General features: G+C 37.2%; 2 protein-coding genes across 6 annotated transcripts in view; one reads left to right on the forward strand and one right to left on the reverse strand.

The window, feature by feature from the left end:
* Nucleotides 1–25,492, reverse strand: part of SLC25A21 (solute carrier family 25 member 21) — a 307,091-nt gene extending 281,599 nt beyond the window's left edge. The window contains exon 1 of one of the 4 annotated variants that reach the window (XM_058162293.1): nt 25,256–25,492. In XM_058162293.1, coding sequence (XP_058018276.1) covers nt 25,256–25,322 — 67 coding nt within the window. In that variant the 5' untranslated portion in view covers nt 25,323–25,492. The remainder of the gene's footprint in view (nt 1–25,255) is intronic. The other 3 variants (XM_058162292.1, XM_058162290.1, XM_058162291.1) reach the window with 3 other exon arrangements.
* MIPOL1 (mirror-image polydactyly 1) overlaps nt 22,829–26,024 on the forward strand; it is a 212,168-nt gene continuing 208,972 nt past the window's right edge. The window contains exon 1 of one of the 2 annotated variants that reach the window (XM_058162288.1): nt 22,829–25,236. The gene's annotated coding sequence lies outside the window, so the exon portion shown is untranslated. The remainder of the gene's footprint in view (nt 25,237–26,024) is intronic. The other variant, XM_058162286.1, reaches the window with a different exon arrangement.

Below are 26,024 nucleotides of genomic sequence, written 5' to 3' on the forward strand. Positions count from 1 at the left end.
TCACTAAATTCATAATTTTAAATCCCGTGGACCACTAATATGATCTGCCAAATGACTGGCTGGGGGTGGCTAGGTGGTAATCTGACTGGGTGGGCGTGGCCAACCTGATGTCACTCATGTCAAGGGGCACCTCACTGGCCTCTACTCGCCCCTGCCCTGCCAGCTACTCTTTGCCTCCCCGCCCGGGCTCCTTAGGGCACCAACAGGAAGTAGTTGTTGGAGCTAAGCAGCCGCCATGAGAAAGAGCTAGCTCAGTTCAAATTGGATGTGATCAAGAAGGAGGCTCAGCAGAAGCACCTCACTGAGAACTATGAGCATAGGCTGTCCAAGCTGCGGGAAAACCTGTGGGATTGCAAGGCCAGGTACTGGCGCCTGGAGGCTCAGCCGGCTGAGATGGTCAGCCAGTTCCAGGCCATGATGCAGTCCCACTGGAACAAGGCCCTCCGGCTCTTCGCCACCAGTGGCACTTCCCTCCAGCCTTCGCCCAAAGCCCCACACCAGGAGGTTGAAGCAGACCCCAAGTCGGAATTTCTACCCCTCTCCCACCTACACAAAAAGACACCAAAGGGGGAGACTCTCTGCAGCATCACAAACATTCATTGCACATATCCAGTCCAGGGACCGTAGTTTGAAGACCCCTGATATAGTGCAACATAAAAAATGCAAATAATTTTTCTCCGGATGACCAAAAATTTTTCACGGACCACCAGTTGGTGACCACTGTCTTAAAATATGTTACATCTAAGTAGGGCCAGACCTATTCTGACTAGAGGTGGCCCCTTCCAACACAATGATTGGACAATATAATCCTATTTTACCCTCACAACAAATCTGTGAACAAGATTAAGTTTGGACATAAGCTACTTCCTCAGTGTGATTCCCAGACTTTTCAACAATGACATTTCCCCTGCCACACCCACCAAGCCACACCCACCAAGCCACACCCACAGAACTGGTAGAAAATTTTTTTGAAACCCACCACTGATGTGAACGTAGCTTAAGTGTTTCACAACGTACAATGCAGGCAACAATGTGTTAAAGGAAAACCCGAATATTGTTGATATATGTAATGCAATAAGAATTTTATTCATGTCTTAACAGTACAGTTCTCATACCCTTGAAAAAAAAATCCCATTGTTTGCTTTTCTTGCTACACAATAATGAAATAATAATAACACTGTGATGACAAATGTTCCCAGGGATTGTATGCTTCTGATTATATTGGTATTTATCATTTTCTTTAAAAGACAAATGTAATCAAAAACCCTAATGCAAAAAGATCTTGAGGCATATAATGGGAAAACATGTTCAAACCACATTAAGCATTCTGAACCTGGAAATGGAGGGAGTGCAACTAAAATCAAACTTTCAAAGTTTGAGGAATAGGAATAGAAAAGAGAAAACCCAAAAGCAAACAAAAAAACCATTTGCTTTGGATAATCAGGTCCCAGAGATGTTAGCAGAGGCGGCAACTTCATTTCCATGAGAGGGCAAAAATTGAAACTAAATATTAGATCATGTTTAAGGATATTTATAGAAACATTTCCTGGTAGCTACGCATCTGTGGTCCAAATCTTGTGAAATTTGCTGGAGACAGTTGGAAGTAGTTGTTCAAGCAGAACAATCAACATTCTGAATAATGAGCTGCTGATACAGACCTTCTCTAGAGAGACCAAGCTTATAAAGGCTGAAGGAGGACTTGTAATTCAAGAAAAAAGTTGTGTACTTTCCTAGATAGTATCTTCTCTCAAGGAATACCCACCTTACAATTTCTTACTCACAGGAAAACTCAGGAAGAAAAATACAGAATTCCCCAAACTAACACGGGTATCATCCCAAAGGTAATGAGAATTCATGCTGATGAAAGAAATTACAGCCTGAAAATATGTGAATATACATATTCTCACACATTATGTCCAGCCATATATCTGGGAATTGCAAGGGTGTAGAGGTGATTTTATCAGTTTACTAGAATAGGTCAATTCTGAGTCTGGAGTTTTACATTCTAGGAGATTTGGAAGTTTTTAAAGATTGTTAAAGTCCTGCCAATGGGAAAAATCAATCTACTTTTTGGATGTGTATGTAAGAGAGAATTTCTAAGGAGTAAGGTTGGTACCTTCAAGGTTTGAAGAGCACACTGAACTCTCATAAACCATCCAACCCTCCACTCACAAATACATATACTCATTAGCTTTTGTGGATGGGGATGAAAAGCTGGATGTCTCCACTCCAATAGCTTACTACATCACCCTGGGTCTCTAATATTGTTTTACATTTAAATATTTTTGATACTATTGCATTTTAATACAGGTGGTCCTCATTTTTTTAAATTTGCATTTATATCCCGCCCTTCTCCGAAGACTCAGGGCGGCTTACACTATGTTAGCAATAGTCTTCATTCTATTTGTATATTTATATACAAAGTCAACTTATTGCCCCCAATAATCTGGGTCCTCATTTTACCTACCTTATAAAGGATGGAAGGCTGAGTCAACCTTGGGCCTGGTGGGACTAGAACCTGCAGTAATTGCAGGCAGCTGTGTTAATAACAGACTGTCTTCCCAGTCTGAGCCACAGAGGCTCAGACATAAAAAAATAATCATTCAAACTTACAAATGAGAGATATTTATAACTGGTCCTTGATGTTCCAGCTGTCACAGCATCCTGTGGTCACCATTCACAGCCTTCTTTGTTAGTAAATTCAGTGTGGTAACTGGCAGAAAGTCACAAATGGACCAGTGTGCCTACCGTCCCTGTCCTAATGTTCCCTTTAATTGTATTCATTTTATGTATTCAATTCATCCTTATACATACATATCTATCTATCTATCTATCTATCTATCTATCTATCTATCTATCTATCTATCTATCTATCTATCTCTATAGCTATCTATTTATATCTATATCTATATCTATATCTATATATATTATCTAATACATACTTGACAAAATAAATAAAATGAATAAAATAAAATAACTATACAATATCATACTTAATACTTGGCATGGGATTCGCTTAACCATGGTGACCGGAAGGGCTAAAACCAAGCACACTACTTCATGGCTTGGTCTAACATCTACTGGGCTTTTTCCTCTTTCCATTTGACTCCATGGTTATTGTAAATCAGTTCCTAAGACTGATAAATGAAATAGATACTTAATTCAGACAAGATGAAAAGCTGAAAAACAGATCTGAGAAAACATGTTCGACCTGTTTAAGATGGGTATTCTGGCCTCAGAGCTTAGCAAAGCTACAAATATTCTTTAGTCAGAATCAATAAAGGTTGGTCAGGTCTGTGCTACAAAGATCTAGGCTGATGGTCACCAGATGCAGCCAAAATTTTCCAATTTTCCATGCGCCTTTATTCCATCTAATGTTTGTGAATGGAACAGAGAGCATTCCCAATTCATCTGTAGAATTCCTGTAAGGATTATGTAAATCAGATTTGATTCCAGTTTGAATAATTGATTCAGATTGTCAAACCAAATTGATTTGGAGTCGTCAGATTAAATGTTGTTTTGACTGGGAAACCTGACTCAGTGCTTTCAAGCTGAATCAAATATTTACACTTACCTAGTTCTATGCAACGATTCTGACAGACCGTGTCATTGCCGAGGTTCATTCCAAGGCAAGCTAGAATGTAACAATAAGAGCCTTGTTTTCAGGACTTCAAGCACAGACACACAATCATGGTCTCTGCCATTTTCTTATCACAGTCAACATTCAGTGCTAAGAAATATTGGCTAAAGATAAAGACATGAATCTGAATAAATGGAGTCTCCTATAGGTAACGGAATATTGTACGATAATAGATTAGAATTGACAATGATGGCTATTTTTAGTAACATTTATTGTTTCCTTTTCTTTTTAACTGAGATTGGACTTCAATTCGTGGAAGAGAGGGATTAGGGGGAATTGGTTTGAAGATATACAGATAGTCCTCAATTTACCACCACAATTGAGCCCAAAAATTATGTTGCTAAGTGAGACATTTGTTAAGTGAGTTTTGCCCCCATTTTACAATCTTTCTGGTTTGAGTTGTTAAGTGAATCGTTGCAATTGTTAAGTTAGCGACATGGTTGTTAAGTGAATCATTGTAATTGTTAAGTTAGCAATATGGTTGTTAAGTGAATCAATGTAACTGTTAAATTAGCGACATGGTAGTTAAGTGACTCTGGCTTCCCCATTAACTTTGCTTGTCAGAAGGTGGCAAAAGCTGATCACGTGACCCCTGGGACACTGCAACCGTCATAAATATGAACCGGTTGCCAAGCATCTGAATTTTGATTACGTGACCCTGGGGATGCTGCAGCAGTCGTGTGAAAAATGGCCATGTCACTTTTTTCAGTGATGTAATTTTGAACGGTCACTAAATGAACTGTTGTAAGTCGAGGACCATCTGTATTTGTTATTTCTAACAACCCTTATACTAATTTTTTGCTAATTAATATGGAAAGTTAAAGATTTATACCAGGGGTCTCCAACCTTAGTCACTTTAAGACTTGTGGACTTCAACTCCCAGAATTCTTCAGCCAGCAAAGCTTAAAGTGACCAAGGTTGGAGACCTCTGATTTATACACATACATGGGCACATACAGACACACAGAAATGTATTAGTTTGTTATATTAAGTATCATTGTTATATTAAGTATTAAGTATTAGTTTGTTATATTAAGTATCATTTGTTCAATAAAACTATTGAAAAAAAGTAATCAATTAGAATTGAAGGTGTCCTTATAAAATAGGCATTCAGTTGAAACCTAATTTACATACCATACCAAGATAATCCATAAAGAAATCAAGCTTAGTTCAACAGAAATGGGACCTAATGCAAGTTTAATTGAATCATCATTTCTAATCTATACTTAGCTATATTGCCCCTAGGTCCAATTCAAAAGGTCCTTTTGTGTTTTTTTGTGGTGGGTTTTTTAATTTTATTTTAATGTCAAAAATTCAGAAATGTTTATACCTTTAAAACTGTATCTTCCTGTCCTGTAACTTTCTACAAGTTGAAATCATTGATAAGAATGTATTTTCTACTCTATGTGACACAGATGACATGGGATGTAAAACTATGCCCTTGCAGTACTTAAATGGGTGTTCCTTCTTCTGGAAATTTGGTTCTTTGCCTGTTTAGTTGCAAATTCCAGACACCTGCCAAATGACAGTAAGCAGTTGAGAACCTCTGTATCATTCCTGCCATCTAGTGGTTGTGTGGAGTTTTGCAACTAGACTTTGTAGCTCCAATTCATTTAGAAAGTTAAGTCACTCAGTATAACTGTCTTTTGTGGAGCTTTTCTTGTTGACTTGATCCTGCTTTTGGTGGTTGTTTATATTATCATTTTTTTAAAAAATGTTAATTTTTGTAATGTTTGTTAATTAGTTTGAATGAAATTTTCAGAGGAGAAATTATTTTTTGAGGAAAATATTCAAGAAAAGTTATATCGTATTTTATATTTTTGTCCAAACTATGAATCAAGACATCACAAATTAAGGTCAAAATAAAAATTGTTCTTATGACACAATCTTTAAACTTAACAATTCAGAAATCAGACTTGATCTATCAATTGAACAAGTGTGTGTGTGTGTGAGAGAGAGAAGGAGGGATGGAGGGAAAGAGAATGAATTGTAATATATGAGTTTATATAGCTCAGGAAGTCTTCCATAGGAAAAAGTTAAAAATCTCACCAGAAACAAAGCTATACAGGAGGTTTTCAAGATAAGGGCACAAGTTGAAAAATTTCCATAAATATACAAGTGCTGGTAATTGAAGATGTTCATTTGGTAGATTAACTTTTCAAACACTTGAAAGACATCTGCCTCACACATGTGGCCAACTATTCATAAACTGCAAAAATATACATGCAGTACCTGGACATATCAGAATTTCTCCATGTGCACAAGGTTAAAAGAGTGAAAAAGAAATCTGAAAGCAGCTTCACCTGCCTTATTAACGGAAGGTCAAACTAAACAGAATCAAAAATTATGAAAACATTGTTTCAGATTGATTTTAATTTCAGATTGTGTTCAGTCTTTTTCCGTGCATATTAACATGATAGGTCCGACCATTCCAGCTTCAAAGAAAAAGAACTATGAGATGAAGGAAACAGCAGAAGAGAAAGGATCACCTGTTAAGTTGAATGTTATTCAAAGAACACCTGAAGTCATAAATACAGGCTTGGCTGCCAGAGAAACAAATAGATAATATAAAGTGTGCAAAAACATATCCTAGTATGTTATTTTATGGTCATATGTATTTCAAAATGCTGAAAGTGTCAAAGATATCATTTCAAGAAAAAATAAGCAACATGGTGCAGTAACATAAACTCTCACATAATAGCTGTCTGCTCTCATAACTCCTTTGGACACCATTGGAAGATTCCAAAAACTGCCTAACTCTAAAATGCAAACCATTTTTACAAACATGTAGTGCATTAATCATACAAACTGCTGGCATCATAGGATGTTTCTAAAATAGTCAGCCCACAGGTAATCTTACTCAGGATCTGACATGGCTTTCAGTCATGCTGTCATTACTGGAAACTTTAAATTTATATATTTCACAGCTGTAAGAACATATCCTTCCAATTAAAAAAAATGTTCCCATTTTAAAAGTTAAGAATTAATATGTCCAGCTAGAAGTTATAGCTATGAAGAGTTTTCTTTAAAAAACAACAACACACACACACACATTAAATTTATTCCAGAACAATGCAAAATCAAAGTTGGTCAGACATGATTCACCAAAAGATCAACCACACTAGATGTAACCATCCTTGGCTAGACTTGAATGAAAAGACACAAAATATACATAACTTTTAGTTGAATCAACACTTGAATATGTTTGCATTTCTAAATGGAAATAGCACCAGCTCAGCAGTAGTCAAAAAGCAACTCCTGTAATAAGTATAAACTGAAAAATTCTAAATAAGCCAACAGCTTTCCAGTGTGTGAATGTACTATTTCAATGCAAAACTTGGCAAAGGAAATGAAAGAAGTAACAGGAAAATCCAATGTTCTGTGCAAATGGACATCTGCTCTCACTGTGGGCCGCCAGTGGGAAGACACAGGCTGAAGTCTATCTCAGCCATGAAGGCTCACTAGGTGATTCAGAGCTACTCTTTCTCAGCTCAATCTATCACACAGGGTTGTCATTGTGGGGATTATTATTTATTTATTTAGTGTACGGCATTGGTACACGAAAGCCAGGAGTCTACAGTGTTATTACAGAGTAGTAGTATGGCTGCCTTAGATTGCTAGTTCATTCAGTTCATGCTCACATGCTATCCAGGGTGCACCACAGGAGGCAAACTAATTCCACACGCAGAGCCACTAATGGCATCCTGCAAGACTGTCAGTGGGATCCAGGGCTTTTGCTCCGCTGGTTTTCACCTTGCATTTGGGCCAATGTGGCACTGATAGGTTTTTTGCTTTCATCATTAGTCCCACCAGAGTGGTACCTGTTTATCTACTTGCACTTCCATGCTTTCAAACTGGTAGATTAGCAAGTAATGGGAACTCAGTCCATCATGCGATGCTAGGGTTTGAACTGCTGGAGTGCAGACAGCCGACCTTCTCTGGCCAACAAATCCAACATCTTCAAGTCACTGATTCATCATATGTCATGATACAAAAGCATGTTGCTGTGAGCTCTTGAAGGAAAGATGAGTCCCTCTTTCCCATAGTCTCGTAGCAGGTATCAACCTGTATCATTCAAGGTGAGGGTCTCCTTTCTCAGTTGTGTCAATCTGTGTCCTTTATCTGGCTGGAGAGAAAGTAATCATATTCAATTATATTATTCTCTATTCCTTCACTTAATGTGGCGACTCACTATGTTTCAGAGATTATAGAAGAGCTAATTATTATTTTGCTGCAAAATGTTACCAAATTTCTCTGGCATTAAATTACCAAAACCACACCTTTACTGACAAAAAACTAATTCAGATTGTATTATGGTTCAGAATTACAAGACCTACATTTAAACTAGATAAGAACCATCTTCCATCTTCCATATTACTCAGCTTAAACAAAATTCAGTGCATCTTTTCCTTCTCTTTCTTTTCCTAGCAAATTTTGGTGAAGTATATAATCAATCTGCAGTCTGACATATACTTATTATTTCTGCTTATGCTACTAAAATTGGTGCATAGGAAACAGAAGAGAAATACCTGCAGACATTGGGCAAATATGCAGCTATTTTTATGAGATGCCACTCTTTATTTTGCTCCACTTGGTTATGGAGGCAGAGAGTTCAGCCAGCAGAAGATGGAACAAAACCAATTTTAGTGTGGAATATATTTTTTCTATGAGGGTTATGTGTTTATAAAACATGTATTCATCATTTCCAAACCTGGCTGGGTTTTAGCATGCAAAATATTCACATGATTTTTTTTTAGCAATGAATTCCTTTAATATGTATTCAAAAGCATGAGGCATTACTTTTAGTGGCAGTACAGAGCTAGCTTTAAATAAAAAAAATGTGTCACTTCTTTAAAAGCCAAATTTCTTCTTTTAAAAGCATAAATTTTATTTTATTTATTTATTTGTATCCCACCCTATAATGGATATTACTGGTAGCTATTTTGGGCATATCATCTCCTTGATTTTTATGTTTAGACTTTTGTAGCCAAAATGGCACCACCCAAGAACAAAAGAGAACATTTCCAAAGGCTTGGGGAAATCCTAAGATTTCCAAAAATGATTAAAGCAGTGGGGAGATTAAGTGTGGAGGAAGGTATTCCCAAAAATACCATAATGAGGATTGAACATGCTCGATGTTTAGTGTTTTCAGAATGAAGAAAGCTGAGCAGAAGAGGGGAAAAAAGAATGGTGAACCCAAGAGGAGGGTTCTGGACATGCAAATCCTATTTAAAATGATCATCAATGTGATTATGGGGAAATAAAGCACATTTTCTTCAGCAAAATATACTTCCTTTGTAAACATATCTTTAGCACTGTACAAACCAACAATGCTTACATTTGCAACTATTTAGAATAGACAAATTTGATTATAGTTCGGTTAGGAAGTAACTTTTACAATGCAGACTAACCAAATCAAAGCACCAACTTTTAATCTGAAATAAAATAATGAACTGAATGGCATTGACAGCAGCCAGAAAGAATATTGGAGATCATCTTGAATTTCAGCTAGATTGAAATTCATTACTATTTACCAAGGAAACAAACAAACAAACAAATAGAAAATTGTAAAAAGGCACCTTCCCAAATCTCCATCAAAATCTATATTTTGAAAATGTACTATATGTTTGGTTTGCAGTCTTTCGATCACTTACAACTCTAAACATAAAAGTTAAGACTTGCATGAAAGTTGTTACCATAATCCTTGGGCTTTTCTATACTAAATAACTCAACGTGGTTCTCAAATGCTTGAATCACTTGCAAACTGTTAGCAGAATGTTGCTATAGGGCAACCTCTTTCATTGCCAGTCTGGCGGGAACAGCTCAATATATTTTACTCAAAAGGCTTATGTATAAAACCGGCATTTACTTTAATAATGTTCTACCACACCATTAAATGTGCAAATGTAAGTATTGTGTGTAGGGACTAGGAAGTTGCATTATATTAAGTAAGACTATATTCTTCTATACTCCATGATTGGGAGCACGCTCAGAATGCTGAGCAGTTTTATCTTATTATCTGCTACTTAGATCTGATTTATTTGATTCATCTAATTCATTTTCATTCTATCTTTTCTCCAAAAATTCAAGAAAGCTTACATGAGAATCACTTTTCATTTTATCCCAGCAGACCTCTGGGATAGATAGGTTGGACTAACAAAGAATTATTGGGTCAAAGTCATCCAGTGATCTTCTGTGGCTCATGGTAGACTTAACTTTGGCCTCCACAGTCCTAGTCATAGTCTTCAACCACTAAAATCACCCTGACTCTTTTAGCCAGAAAGGCCAGTAGCTGAACCTAGGGACCTTCTGCATAAAAAACATGTATCTTAAACATGCATATGGCACACTTAAGCCACACTGCCTGACGGTGCCACCTCCCTTTGAAGTTTTGCATTTTTAAGAATGTCAGAAGGAAGGGCAGCACTGGCATTCCCTAAACTTTGATGCCCTAGGCTAGTGTCTACCCATCCTTAGGCTAAAACCAGCCCTGTTCTTATCACTGAGCAATGACTCTGTACACTTGAGAGCAAAACCTTAGTCAGAGGATCATTGTCTGAATAATAATATTGGATAATAGTGAATTATCCAAGTGGGTCCAATTCTTCCTCACCCTTGGAAATAAGAATTAATACAGTATTTTTTATTTTAATAAAATATGATGCAGCATTTTATCTGAATCCCAGCATTAAGGTTTGATCAAATATCTATAATCAGAATTTTTCCTGCAAACTACAGCTTGTCAATTGACATCATATAGTATTATGTAAAATATGAGAAAGAAAAGAAGGAGGACAAGTGTATGATTTGGATTAAGGGAAAACAAAGTATTTGAATGCAGATAATATCTAATCTCCTTGATAAGCAGTTAATGATAACAGCAGGTTTGGTTTAGCCCTGAGTCCTTAGGGAGATAGGGCGGTATAAAAATACGAATAAATAAATAATAGTGCTTTAAGGCACCAGGCTAGAAACCAGGAGCCTGGGAATTCCAGTCCTGCTTAGGTACAAAAGCTGGATGGATAATGTTGCGGCCTTTTACTCTCTTTCAGCCCAAGTCACCTCACAGGATTGTTGTTGTGGGGAAAAATAGTAGGAGGAAGGAGAATTAGTTATGTTCGCCAGCTTGAGTTATTTATAAAAATAATTATTTATAAAAAAAATTATTTATAAAAATAATAAAGGCAGGGATAAAAATGGTATTTAAAAAATTAAAAATGGATGATAATTACCAATCATTGAAGGTGTCAGTTCTGCCATCCCCCTTTGTCCCATTATTGCTTCGCTGATGCCAGACTGCCCTGAATCCTTGGGGTGGGGAGGGGAGGGAGTTAGCAAGTAGGAAGGGAAGACAAAGAAATTGAAACCACTTCAAGTGCCTACCAGAGACATCGGCCGACCAACCCCAAGGTCACAACCATGGGAATGGAATGTGGATTATGACCGAGCCCACCAAACTTCAGAACTGTAACCAAAACAGTTTTTTTAATTCAATTGGACACAAGGGAGATAGTCGGGGGGGGGGGAGACCTGGGAAAAAGGAAAGTAAATAGGCAGCTTTTGCGCTCAAACCTTAGATCTGGCTTTTTCTACCTTGTAACCACCTAGCTTTAGTAAAAGTATTCCTTTCACTACAAATGCAGTTGAAGGCTCTTTCTATCTAATTGACCAAGTTGGGACAGAAGGTTTTAGAGGTGTCAGCTTCAGACAGCTGAGCATCATATAGTGCTGAAATACAAACCGAAGAGAGAAAAAGTTACATGTGATTCAGTTCACCCAAATAACAATTATATAGTAACATATTTAAAATGCTACAAAAGATTTTCCTTTAAAATGGCTTAGAAATGTTTTGCTTGTTAAAAAATTAAGTAATAGCCCCATGCCACATGGTCTGTATTAACCCTCACCTCACATTCAGCAAATTCAATGCACAAAAGAAATTAAGTGGTGGAAACCAATAAATAAAAGTGCCTTTGATGCAAGAAGGAAATATTTGGTACAATTAGAGCTGCAACAAAAGGAAGAAAAACAGAAGAATGTATCACTTCCTGGCTTCTCTAAATAGTTTCAGGGACTTCATCTCGGGAGAGAAGATTTTAGAAACTTCAGATTTATTCCTTCAACTGGGAATACCGGAAAGAAGTTGTGTAAGGAAGGGAGGTGGTTAGTCTATTAGGAAGATGCCATCTCCACTCTGCTGTATTCTGTTTTTAACTTTTTAAATATTAAAATCTACAAAAATTAAGTGTTTCAATGATTTTAAATCTGCTTTTAGATGTTGCAAACCATCCAGATTCTCTCGACAGTGAGATGGCTTCTTCTTCTTCTTGTGCCATATCCATCATTGGACGTTGGCGATCCTATTTTTATCAACAGCCTCATGAAAAACTGCTGCTGAATTCTGTCCAAACTAGTCCCTTAGCTTTTGAAGCCATGATGTTCTTCTTCTGTCTGGACCTCGTTTGCCTTCAATTTTTCCCTGCAGGATTAAGTGAAGTATGCCATATTTTTCTGGGTGTCGCATCACATGTCACCCATACTCGGGGCCATTGTTAGGTTTTGCCGCCATTAACATGATTTTCCTGTGAATATAGTGTAGTAGTCTTTCCTTTGGTTTCTCCACTGCTGTGCACACGCTGTTCAAGTGGCAGCCACCACACTGTGGATGTGATGGGTGGCATTTTAAATTTGTATATTGTACCGTCTGTTTTATTCTTGCCTGTACACCGCCCTGAGTCCTTCAGGAGAAGGGCGGTATAGAAATCAAATAAATAAATAAATAAATAAATATAAATTTAATAAATGAATACATTTCCACAATCTATGCTTGAAAGGGTATCTGCTCTAAAGGTCCCAATTTCTTCTCATTCCAATGCAGTATAAGAAAACTGATTTTTTTTCCCCCCCTACACAATTAACCACATGGTCCAACATTTTCACCTTGTAGAAAAAGGAACCTATCAAGACATGAACTAATTTCCTTCCACGCGCCACTTAAGTCTAGCCATATTGCCTTACCCATTTGAATTTGTACTGCCTAACACACCACTTCAGGAATATCTCTGCAGTGACTCTTTGGGGGAAGAAAGACCAGTGTGAGCTCACTCAGTTTGATCTGCCTCAACTTTGCATTTCAAACTGAGGAACAGTAAGAAGTAGGACAAGAAGGGAAGCGTTAGTGATTTGAATTCTCTCTGATGTGATTGCTGCCACATCTAGCAGGAAAAAAACCAGAAAGTTATTTCTTCTAACTGCAAAACATTATTCTCTTCGACTCTGTATCTCATGACACTTTCCAGGCAGTTGAGCAACAAGTGAAGAAGGCAGAGATGCTACCCTAGTCCGCAAATAGGACAGCTTGCAACTGATCTGCAACTGGCAAAAAGGAGAAACATGGCCTGATTTTTTTATATATATCCTGAAATCTGCAAGTACTTACTAGGCTGTTATGCATCACTGAAAATAATACTGTACAGTAAGTGGGGGTGAAAAAAATGGGGAAAGATAGTCTACGTCCTTGGTTCTCTTTCTTGCAGTTTTGGGGACAGGTCTGGAGAGAGATAACACAAAGGTTTTCTGTTCCTCTACCCAGAGATGGCAGACAATCTGCTTTATTTCTCAGGCAACTGGCCACAAAGAAAATATAAATACTGGAAGACAGTCAGGGGGGGCAGTTTCACAATACAGTAACGATACATATATGAGACACCAGCTCAATGGAAATTTTTTATTTTTATTTTTTATTTTATTTACATTTATATCCCGCCCTTCTCCGAAGACTCAGGGCGGCTTACACTATGTTAGCAATAGTCTTCATTCTATTTGTATATTTATATACAAAGTCAACTTATTGCCCCCAATAATCTGGGTCTTCATTTTACCTACCTTATAAAGGCTGGAAGGCTGAGTCAACCTTGGGCCTGGTGGGACTAGAACCTGCAGTAATTGCAGGCTGCTGCTGTTAATAACAGACTGCATTAGCAGCCTGAGCCACAGAGGTCCTATGCAAACTCTTTGATTATGCTTTAATTTTCAGAGGACATGCTAATACTTGGCAATAATTAAAATGAAGTGCCCTTTTCCCTTTCACCCACCATTAGTATTAAAATCTCACATCTAAAAAGTTTTGCCCATCATGGACATAATCACCTGCGCAATATCCTTCCTGTGATTATGGAGTGAGAACATAAATTTGTTCTCTAGTTCTGTAGCTGTCAACCATCAACCTATAACTTTCATCCATTCTTTTGGTTGGGGAAATGAAGATGAAATAAGTGGACATAATCGATCAGTGCATAAAAGTTAATGGCGGGCAAAAAAAAAATAGAATGAGACGAAATTGAACATAGCAGTCTAACTCTCTGAACGAATGCTAGTAATTTAATGATAAATATAAATACTTGTCTAGAAATAAATTAACCATAGTTTATTTTTGTGTTTTATTTTTTTAAAGGAAATATATATTATATATAAAAATGGAAAATGTGTCTGGCAGCAGAAGCAGCAATACAGTAATTCAGCTCTTAAGGGCAACATAATTGACATAATATAATATAATATAATATAATATAATATAATATAATATAATATAATATAATATAATATAATATAATATAATATAATATAATATAATATAATATAATATAATATAATATATAATTTATAACTATATTATAAACTACCGCAGTCACAGTTGTGAATGTGATGTTCTGTTCCTTCTTGTATCTGGTTTAGCATAATGTGCAAATCAGCTGTTATCGCTTCAACAAACCATGATTAAGCAAAACATGGCAAGCTTAGAATTTTTACAATTTATTTTCCTCATTTACTATTTTTTCCAATTCCTTATGTACCTCCATTGCAGAAAGCAACTCTCTGTATTTAAATGGACTGTAGTCCACAAAAACCTTTGACATGCTGAATTTATTAATTTTTCCTTCCAAAAGACTGCTGTTTTTATGAATATAAGACATTTCAATCATGCACAGTTAATCATTTTGAAAGTTTCAAGTTAAAAGATATATTTCATGGGATAATTATTGCAATTGTTCTATATTTTAAAAATTTTAAATCCAACATACGTATCTGCTACTTTGTGACTTTAAACAGTAAATTACAGAAATTCTAAACACTTTGTTTAAAAGTTTTATTAAAATCAGTTGGACTTGCTTCTATGTAAACATAGTTAGAATTCTTCTGTTTATTCAGGGAATTAAATTATAAAATATTTAACATTCAGAATTAGAGGGCCTTCTACTGTCAGTATTATAAAATGCTCATTGCAAACTTATACCATTTTGGGAAGGGGAGAAATATATATGACATGGCAAACTTGCATTCAAATTCAAGTGACTTCAAAAATCTGTTTCTCATTTAACTTTTCCAGTCAGAAACTTTATTTTCATATGTAAACAACTGTTGCATAATCAGAACTTTTCTAAAATACAGACTGATGCAAAAAAAATTATCAAAATGTTAAAAATGCTATTTAATAAAGTGGCATGCTTCGAAGATAAAACATTGACTAGTTTCTGCACTCAAACAGTCTCACTTATAAGGAAAAATTTTAAGGAAAATTTAATCTGGTGTCCAAATATAACATTACTTTAAACATGAGGTCATCTAAACATCTGTCTCCAATATATCCATAGGGATTTAAATCAAAAGTCTGCTAAACATGTACAATCATTTAGAAAATAAATAACAGAACAAATTTTCTCTTGATTATGATTATCATGCATTTTAAGAGGAAACATTTATTCTAATAAGAAAAGTCTGAATTTAAAGTTTATTGACATTAAAGTAAAATAGTTTCTTTCCAAGAATATGACATTGATTTATATTTACTCTAATCCTGAATAATATCCACGATTCAATACTTGAGAAACAAGGCCTGTGCTTTGACAATTTTAGTACTTTAGCACTGTTAATATTATAATAGAAGAAGTGGGTGATCACCAAAATATTTATCTTTGCAAAGCAACTGGTAGAATAGCTTTAATTTCAGATCCATTTTGTTCTATGTGGTGTAATTTGGATTGCAATTTTTGCAATTCCCAGGCAGAAAGGGTGCTCTCGGCAACATTAAGACTCATGGATTTCAATTCCACGAGTGGGAATTCTGGGAGTTGAAGTCCACAAGTCTTAAAGTTACCAAGGTTGGACACCCGTGCTCTATCCAAAGGGCACTTAGTTTGGAAAGACGGTCCTAAGTCATCCCTCTGGCAAAGAGACAAGATCAGGCAGAAATGACTTTTGACCCACGGAGACCAAAGGTAGAACAGCACCTCCACTTCCAACAGCACAGTTTCATCTATTGCAAAATCCCTGAATTCAGTGCTCCTCTGATCTGCCTGCCACAAACAAGCCAGCAATTAAGGTTAGTGCCTTAATATTTTATTTTTCACTCATTTCAATGTGAGTTAAAAGTTTAAGAAAAAACTAGAAATACTAATCCAGAAATCAAAAAACAGTTTCAAATTGGCTTTTTGTTATCCCTTGCTGTGGCCACTTGTAAGTTAGAAGTCCGCAGTGGCTCTGAATGAGTCTTTCCTTCTATCCCTTTTATGATTTCTCTCTCATCCTCACAAAGCAGCATTATCCTCTATCCACTTCCTAATTCCACAATACACTGCAATTTTATTTAACTCCCCTATCAAATTAGTGGCATGTACAATAAAAGAAAAGAGCGATATTTGAGTGGCAGTGAAGTTCCATGTCAAATTATTGACTGCATAGAATTTAGTCAGACCTTTTCTGTGCTATTTATATGCATTCACTACAAATCGAATGTAAAAGATAAGAAAACAGATAATCTTAAGAATCCTTATGTAACTAAAATAGTGCAGACCATCGGGAAGTGAGCAAGCATCTTCATCTTTGCTAAAATATGTGGCCTTAGGGACATATATTTATTAAATTTATTTATTTATTTATTAAATAATAACTTGGGTTCTCTTGGTGGACCACAAAGCTATTTAACATAGTTGACATAAAAAACATTCTTTTGGTGGTAACTCCAAAGTTGTGAAACACTCTTCACAAAGGTTTCCACACAACTTATGTTATGATCTTTTTTAGTACTTGGGAAAATCTTAGCATCTCAGGATTTAAGTAACATTTTGCATTTTAGAACTTCAGAATTTTAATCCTATTTCATCATTATGAATTATGCCTGCTTATTGCCATGATTTTTGCTGCTCCTGATTTTTATTGTTTCCTGTTTTGAAACTTCTGTTTCTTTTACGCTGGTTTATATTATCGTTATATTGTTTCTTTTTTTTTCTTGTTTCTATTGTTGAAAAAAAGAAACAATAAAAAGAAAGGAGAAAAGAGAAAAGAGGAAAAAATGATAAAAGCATACCTCTCCCATGCACTAAAAAGGCTAACTATGTCTTCTTCTATTATTCAGTTAAATCAATTTACTTAACAATAAGAAACAAATGGGAAATTGAATATATAAATTAATATACAAAATCCAAACTTTTAAAAAGCCCTGGCAGGAAAACTGTATTGGAATATAGAATAGAGGTGAATTCTTCTAACTGTAGTGTAACTGATGGGGAGTGGGTGTCCCTCCTATTTTGTAGTTTTTGAGATCTTAGTGCAAATGGGGAGTATCTATAATCATTGTCTTCAAAAGAACACAGGCATCTAAATTCACTAATAAATTTCCAAACTGAATTTAATACATTAAATAACTTCTGTCCAAAAAACTACTACAACACAAGACTCCATTGTATGAAATGCTGTGTATTTTAAGCCTCACTCTCCAATTTCTAAGTAGTGATTCCTGCACTTTGGAACAATTTTTCCACTGGCATACAATTAGCCCCAACTCTTTGGAACAAAAGTGATGGACTGAGTCTTTTCTGACTGATCAGTTAGAGATTTCAATTCTGATCACTATTTCATCTTATTGTTGGAGTAAATTTAAATGAGACCTGCTGTTTTGTATTAGTTGATTAAGGTTTCTCTTATTTTTGTAAGCTATGCTGAATCACCTGATCTGAACTGGGAGGCCACAGAAATGGTTTAATAAATAGCTAATGGTTGAACATATCCATCTTCTTCTGAAAAGATTTAAACATAGTATATTCTGCATATCCTTATGCAGCTACAAGATTCTATTCTACTATGTATAATTTTTTTTAATGGGTTTGTTATAAAGAGATATAAAGAGTTGTAAAGAGACATGAAAAGATCCCATATTACATGGAGTTCTGAAGCATTTGGGGCTGCAGGCTCATATCAAGATATTAACATTGTTTTAATTGAAGATACCTTTACTTTATACTTCTCAAACTGGAGTTAGCAAGTGATGTTTGACCATTTGCTGCTGGACAAAAATGAAGCTAACCTCTAAATAATGCTCTGTAAATAATTGATTGGTAATGATTGATTGGTAATGTAGCAAGCAATCTAAAGACTTGATTGAATTAATCCTTCAAACCAGCAGTGAAATCCACTTACCTTAGCTACTGGTGCACATGTGCCTCTTCTGCGCATGACGTCCTGGGGGTGGGCGGAGCCTCCTGGTGCTACCAGTTCGGCAAGCCAGATAGAACTGGGGGGAGGGGAATTTCACCGCTGCTTCAAACCAAGTATGAGGCAGTTTAAAGCAGTGGTCACCAACTGGTGGTCCGTGGACCACTGGTGCTCTGCGAGAAAATTTTGGTGGTCCACAGAAAAATTATTTGCATTTTTTACATTGCACGAAATCAGGGGTCCTCAAACTATGGACTCTTTCTCATGGTGGCTGCTTAGTTCCAACAACTGCTACCTATTGGGGCCCTAAGGAGCCCGAGCAGGCAGGTGAGGAGTGGTTGCAAAGGGAGGGATAAGTAGAGGCTGGTGAGGCGCCCCTTGACATGAATGGCATCGAGTTGCCCATGTCCACCAGTCACATGACCAGTTAGCCACGCCTACCCAGTCGGTCATTAGGCAGATCATATTAGTGGTCCACGGGATTGAAAATTATGAATTTAGTGGTCCTTGAGGTCCGAAAGATTGGTGAACACTGGTTTAAAGCACTGAATCAAATCGGATTATGGGGAGATTTGAAGACAATTGAAGTATTTGATTACTTTATGGCCTTAGAGAGTCTCAGATTTCAGTATATGAACAAACTGATCGATAATGGGAATTCTGATACTGACAAAAGTAGCCAACCAGTTCCCAAATCCTATTAATCAGATCAAATAAGGAATAAATGTTCAATTGCTGGTGTCTTACTCTTCTTATAGCATGTGTTGGAGGAAGGAATGGAGAGAGAGAAGTTCAAGATTTATTCTTAAAAGGGAGAGGACAGTATGTAATCCTCTATCCTTTCCCTAAGTCATTTATCCTTATCCTTCATTAAAACTCAGTATATTGTATGGTATAGTCTATTAGTCTGTCTGCAGTTCTTCAGCTAATTCATTTTTCAGAGCAAGTCCAGCATAACTATCCAAAAGATCATAACTTTTCAGATAACTAAATAAGTTCTCCTTTATCCCTCAAATCTCTAATGGTTTTACTCAAAATTTATTGCTAATGGCTTTTTAATGTTTTCATTAATATTCACTTCCCATAAAGATGCAACTTTAATATCTAATTTTACCATTAGCGTACTTTTTACATGAAGTTAAATAAAAATGATATTCCCTATTCACCTGCAACCCATCACTGAAGAAAACTGGTATTATTCTCTCAATTTTTGAATTTACTAAAAGTATTAAAATAGCATTATACTGCCATCTAGTGGCCAGTTTAATGGATGCATATAAAACCATTTTAATGAGTGGATCTCTGGTGGAATACATAGCAACTAACAATTATATACAAGTCTATTCAGAAGCAAGTGAATATGATTTATTCTCAGGTAAGTTGTGGGTATTGGATGTTCAGCTGTGGCTTAGGAATATAATTGTACTAAACAAAAATATCTACTTTGAATGAAACAACAGCAAAATACAGTTTCATATAATGAAAAGGACATTTAAAGCCAAAGAAATATATTCTTGCAGACTGCCTCAGATATACATGATTCAAGTTAATTAAATATATATTGAGGAAGTCTTTTCCTGATACATTATTTCAAATAAGCAAACAAAATTCAGTGTCACTGTTGATAACAGTAGCCAATTGCACAAATATTACACAGCAATGAAATGGTTTGGATGAAAAGCACAATGCTGTTCATAACGAATGATTATTTAATCTAATCCCAAGTTATGTTCAATATTGGTGTACTGCTACTACTCTTTAAGAACCATGGTGGTGCGGTGGTTAGAATGTAGTAGTGCAGGCTGTCTACTGCCAGGAATTAGATCCTGACCAGCTTAGGGTTGACTCAGCCTTCCATCCTTCTACTGTCGATAAAATGAGAACCCACATTGTTGGGAGTCGTATGTTGACATAAAGCACTATGGAATAGTATATAAGTTTAAGTGCTTTTGCTGTTTAGTTTAAAGTGGCACAAGTGCAGTGATACCATATAAAGGTTGAGAACTTCAGCTCTTCTACCCTCCACTGCAAGCTTTTAAGAAGAGACTGGACAGCCACTTGTCTGAAATGGTATAGAGTCTCCTGCTTGAGCAGGGGGCTGGACTAGAAGACCTCCAAGGTCCCTTTTAGCTCTATTCTATTCTAAATCCATCACAACTCCTTCAAGAACAAATCAAGCCTCCATCAGTGCTAAAAGTAGTGTTGTCCTGATTGCTCTCTGTTCAGCTCCTAAACTAATGTGGGAATGTGACTTTTAGGGAGGAAGATCTACCCACTGTCTGGTTTTCACTAATGAAGCATTTGCAGAAAAGCAATGCAAGAGGCTACTAGACGGTGGGCACCATACAGCAGAGGAAGAGATCGAACATGGGAAAAGGAAGTTAGTTGTTCTCTCTAAGGCAGAAGACCAATATGAGGAGGTCTAGTTTTATATAAACACATTATTAAACCTCCCTGAAGAATTAGTTTTGGAAAAGGCAAAGGTATATTTGCAGAAAATAGGACAGCTGTTTTTCTGTGTTAGGCCAGGCTTTGTTTATAATTACATTTTCTGAATAAATCATAATCATACCAGTGGGTATATTGAACAATATACCCACTGAATTGTAAGAAAAATACCACACAGAATTCACATATCATGTTAAGATAAGTGAATATATACAAAGCTATAGAAAACTCAAATTACAAGAGCTCTATGGCATCTTAGAATGATATAAAGACATTAAAAAAATAATTTTATGATGGATATGTGGAGTTCTGTTAACAAGAATTGGCTCAATTTTCAGTAGGACAAGTAAAGAGGTAAACCTGAAATGACTGATTGTTGGCTGGGTAAGGATAGGATTTTGACATCTGGCCAGACATAGGGGTTACTAATTAAAAGAAATATATCAGGCTACTTCTATTTAAACTAGAAGTTTGAAAACACGAGAGAAAGCGGACACAAGGCAGTAGATGAAGGCCTTTTCCTAGTGGTCATAAATATGATTTTCTAATCCATTTGCACTATTTTTTTATTTATTTATTTTGTCACACAGTATATATAAGCATAACATGAAATTACTATACAATATATAAGCATATATATAAGTATGTGTATGTAATAACTATATTAATTGGATATAATGAAAGGAAACAATAGGATAGGAACGGTAGGCACGCTTGTGCTCTTATGCACGCCCCTTACAGACCTCTTAGAAATGGGGTGAGGTCAATTGTAGACAGTTTTTGGTTGAAGCTTTGGGGATTTTGGGACGAGACCACAGAGTCAGGTAGTTTATTCCAAGCATTAACAACTTGGTTACTGAAGTCATATTTTCTGCAATATTTTTTAACAACTAGTTGTTAAAAAAAAACCCTCATAGGTACAAAGACATGAACAATCACACTTATATTAGAAAGGACTTAAGAATCTGAAAAAGATGCTATAATGTCCTTGTAAAAAGTTAATTCATAATTCATAATTAACGGTAGATGGAAATTACTTTATATCATTTTTTAGATTTCTGCTTGTTTTTCTTCCATGAAATGCGAAGTGGAGGATAAAGTTGATCTGGGCACTCTTTTGGTCCTTGTCCAAACAACACAAACACCACTCCATCTGTTTTATATTACCAATTTTGCTAAAAATTAAATTTGATGGAAATTTTATTAAAAGAGTTGTGCCAGTCTGACATGTGGCAAAATGAAAGCAGTACAACTGGAAGTAAACATGCTTATTCTTGTATGCTTAAATTATAATTTTCCTGGATGAATCTTGCATGTCTACTTGGTTTTTGTATCACTTAAGTCATAAACTCTTGACCTCCATAAATCCATTGAGAATTGAAAAAACAAGTTCCATGGGCCAATGTTTAATTCTTTGGTTCAGGAAAGAAGATGGAGGAACACCTTTCTGATATCCTGGGCGGCCTTGGGCCAGTCACTCTCTCTCAGCCAAACCACTTCACAGGGGTGTTGTTGTAGGGAAAATAAGAGGAGGAAGGTGTGTTGGATATGTTCATCCCCTTGAATTAGTTGTAAAAATAATAAAGGTGGGATGCGAATAGATAAATAATAAGTATTATTATGGACCATGAAGCAAGTAAGTAAAGTGCAAATGATTGCAGATGAACCAAAACCAAGGAAAATATGCAAAAAGAGGCCAACACTAGAGCACCAGGACTATTGAGCCACATTCACCTTATATGGGCTATGCTATCATAAAGCACCAATTTTTCCTCAATTTTGAGATATCTGTAACCTGCTTTCTAGTTTCTTGGTTGACATATTTGCAATCGCAAAATATATTGTTTATCTACAAACTTCAACCAGGCTATAGAAATCAAAATCCCAAACTCAAAATCAACCACATTGAAATAAGTATTTCTTAAAAACAAAATTAACAAAGCAACTGAATTATGATTGTATTGCATTAGAGAACAATTTTAATTGGGCACCTGTATGAAAAAGCTTTAATATTAACAGAACAACACAGCTAAAATCATTCAAATGTATTTTTTCAACCATGTTCAAAAGAATCAAGAATCTGATTCTAAATATTTACTGCAATATTAATATACTGTTGAAAAGTAGTTTGGAACAGAACTGAACTGAACAGAATTGAATTGAATTGAATTCTTTATTGGCCAAGTGTGATTGGACACACAAGGAATTTGTCTTTGGTGCATATGCTCTCAGTGTACATAAAAAGACAAGATACACTCGTCAAGAATCACAAGGCACAATGCCCAGTGACAGTCATACGGTATAATAAGCAATCAAATCATACTAGGAAACAATCAATATCAATATAAATCGCAAGATACAAGCAACAAAGTTACAGTCACAAGTGGGAGGAAATGGGCGACGGGAATGATGAGAAGACCAATAGCAATAGTAATGCAGCCTAATGTGAATAGTTTGACAGTGTTGAGGTAATTATTTGTATAGCAGAGTGATGGCATTCAGGAAAAAACTGTTCTTGAATCTAGTTGTCTTGGTGTGCAGTGCTCTATAGTGCCGTTTTGAGGGTAGGAATTAAAACAATTTAGGTCCAGGACATGAGGGATCTGTATATATTTTCACAGTCCTCTTTTTGACTTGTGCAGAATACCGGTCCTCAATGGACGGCAGGTTGGTAGCAATTATTTTTCTGCAGTTCTAATTATCCTCTGAAGTCTGTCTTGTTGGGTTGTAGAACCAAACCAGACAGTTATAGAGGTGCAGATGCAGACTCAATAATTCCTCTGTAGAACTGGATCAGCATCTCCTTGAGTTCTCCTAGTTCTATGTAGTCATTATCCACCACAGGACTCTAAATATCTCTGAGGGTCAGCAGGCTAAACTCCTTGACCCAACAATTCCCTTTGCAGTGTCCTGGCTCTGTTGCCAGCCATACATTAAAAGGAGAATGTCCAAGCTAGAAACCAATATACATACAACAATATCCTTACTTCAAATCTTCTCTTTTTAATATTTTCAAGCCATACAGTGGGGACAATCAACAAATAGTTGGCCACAAACACAGCATTCTTCATCTGCTTGTGTCTAATGGTATCATGAAAGAATGTCCCAAAAGAGATCCTCTTGGTTACCTAATAGTTTTGTGACTGGCTATAATACATTATGTTTGCTGCAGGCATGTGGAAGTTGGTTTAGTTGGAAAAGGACTGATGAGACAAGATAGTTATTATAAGCCATTATCTTTCAATCTTAAACAGCTCCAGCCCTTGCCTGCAAACTAGAGATGTTGCATTCATCTATATCAGGTCTACCAACAAACAACCACCAAGTAGCCTTGTGTGACTTGCTGTAATTTTTTAAAAAGTTGATAAATTAACTGCCACCATCCCAAAAGACATGTAGCCCAGCACCTCAAGGCCTCACTGCCACTGTCATCGCCAATTGGCTCTACTAACCACCAAACTACTGACTGGCACATAAAAGTGTTTCTTTGTAGCCTGCAATTATTTTTAATTTTTCAACGTTGCCCTTTCCCTCTATAAATTATGCAGGCCTGATTTATATTACAAAGTTATTAAAAAAAACTCTCCTTTAACCTCAATTCTCACATCTCACAGTATCAGCATATAGTATCTAAATCCCAGCCCCTGCTGATTTAAGGAAGGAAATCGTGAATATCAGTTCGCTTTTCAACTACCTACAGAAGCAACTAACTCTTTTTGAGTGCAGTAGTCATCAGCAATGCATCACATTAACAAACCCTAGGTTTTTTTAGAATAGAATATATTTTTTATTGGCCAAGTGTGATTGGACACACAAGGAATTTGTCTTGGGGCATATGTTCTCAATGTACACAAAAGGAAAGATACCTTTATCAAGGTACAACACTTACAACACTTAATGATAGTCATAGGGTACAAATTTAACACTTAATGATACAACACTTAACGATAGTCATAGGCTACAAAAAAGTGATCAGGAAACAATATCAGTATAAATTGTAAGGAAACAAGCAGCAAAGTTACAGTCATAAGTGGAAGGAGATGGGTGATGGGAACGATGAGAAGATTAATAGTGCAGATTTAATAAATAGTTTGATAGTGTTGAGGGAATTATTTGTTTAGCAGAGTGATGGCATTCGGGGAAAAAACTCTTCTTGTGTCTAGTTGTTCTGATGTGCACTGCTCTACAGCGTCGTTTTGAGGGTAGGAATTGAAATAATTTTATGTCCAGGATGAGAGGGATCTGTAAATATTTTCACAACCCTCTTTTTGATTCGTGCAGTATACATTTTTTTTAAAAAGTATATAGTATAAAGTTTTTTAAAAGTTTGCTCAAGAAGCCACGTTCAGGGGGAAAAGCTCCATCTACCTCCACGGAGCTTACTGTGGCGTAACACGGATCAGCTCTCCCGAACAGAGCAACAGGGCCGAGCTCTACGCTCAACCAAGCCCGGCTACCGCGTACTAACGAAGCGCGCTCCGAAGGGAAGGGCGGGCCCGGGGAAGCTCCGGAAGGTCGCTCTTTGCTCTGAGGAGGCGGGCCTTGTAGCGGAGCGCCGCAAAGAGGGAGACCCGCCGGAGTGGGAGCGAGACTGCGCGGCCCCGGGAGAAGCCGAGACGCTTCAGGCCACAGCGTGGGAGGCGCGCGGACGCGCGGACCGAGTTAAGTGGGCTGCTTTACCTGCGGAGCCGCCGGCGACGATTTGCTGCGACGCCTCGTGCCAGAATTGCCCGGGTTTCGCCGTCATGGTCGCGTGGAAGGAAAGAGGAGGCAAAGCCGCGCGAAAGCGCTCCGCGCCGCTGGGGGAGGAGGAGGAGGAAGGAAGGAGGAGCAGCAGTTAGCGGCGCTGTGGCTCCAAAACCGGCGAGCCAGGAGCGCCTCCTTTAACGCGCGAGCGAGGCGTCCCCCGTCCCGTCCCCCCACCCCCCCGAGCACGGAAATAGGAACTGGGAGGGAGCAGCAGCCTTGGCAGAGCCGAGTGCACTCTCGGCAAGATGCGCCCGCGGCTTTTCCTTGCTCCAAAGCCCCCCCCGCCCCCACCCCCGCGGCCTATAACCTTTATACTGAACTGCTGGGCATTGTGCCAACACGAGCCCGGGGGCTGAACCTTCCGCCCTGTATTGAAACGAAGGAGAGACGGAATGGAGCGCTTTCCCACAATCCCGGGTCAAGAGTGCCAGGCTGCTGCCCGATGAAGTGTCTCATTTCCGTCCTGACCCGTTATATTGCTTTTTCCTTTTTTTTTTCCCTTCCCCGCCCCAGAAATCTCGGAGAAACCGGGAAAGTACCACTTAAGGGGTGATTTGGATGAACGCTTCTGCTCTCTTGTTATCTATCACTCTAGAGCAGGGGTCTCCAACCTTGGCAACCTTAAGCCTGGAGGGCTTCAACTCCCAGAATTTTGGGAGTTGAAGTCCACCAGGCTTAAAGTTGTCAAGGTTGGGGAACC

This window comes from Ahaetulla prasina, chromosome 1 (genome assembly GCF_028640845.1).
Source record: "Ahaetulla prasina isolate Xishuangbanna chromosome 1, ASM2864084v1, whole genome shotgun sequence".
NCBI classification, from domain to species: domain Eukaryota; kingdom Metazoa; phylum Chordata; class Lepidosauria; order Squamata; family Colubridae; genus Ahaetulla; species Ahaetulla prasina.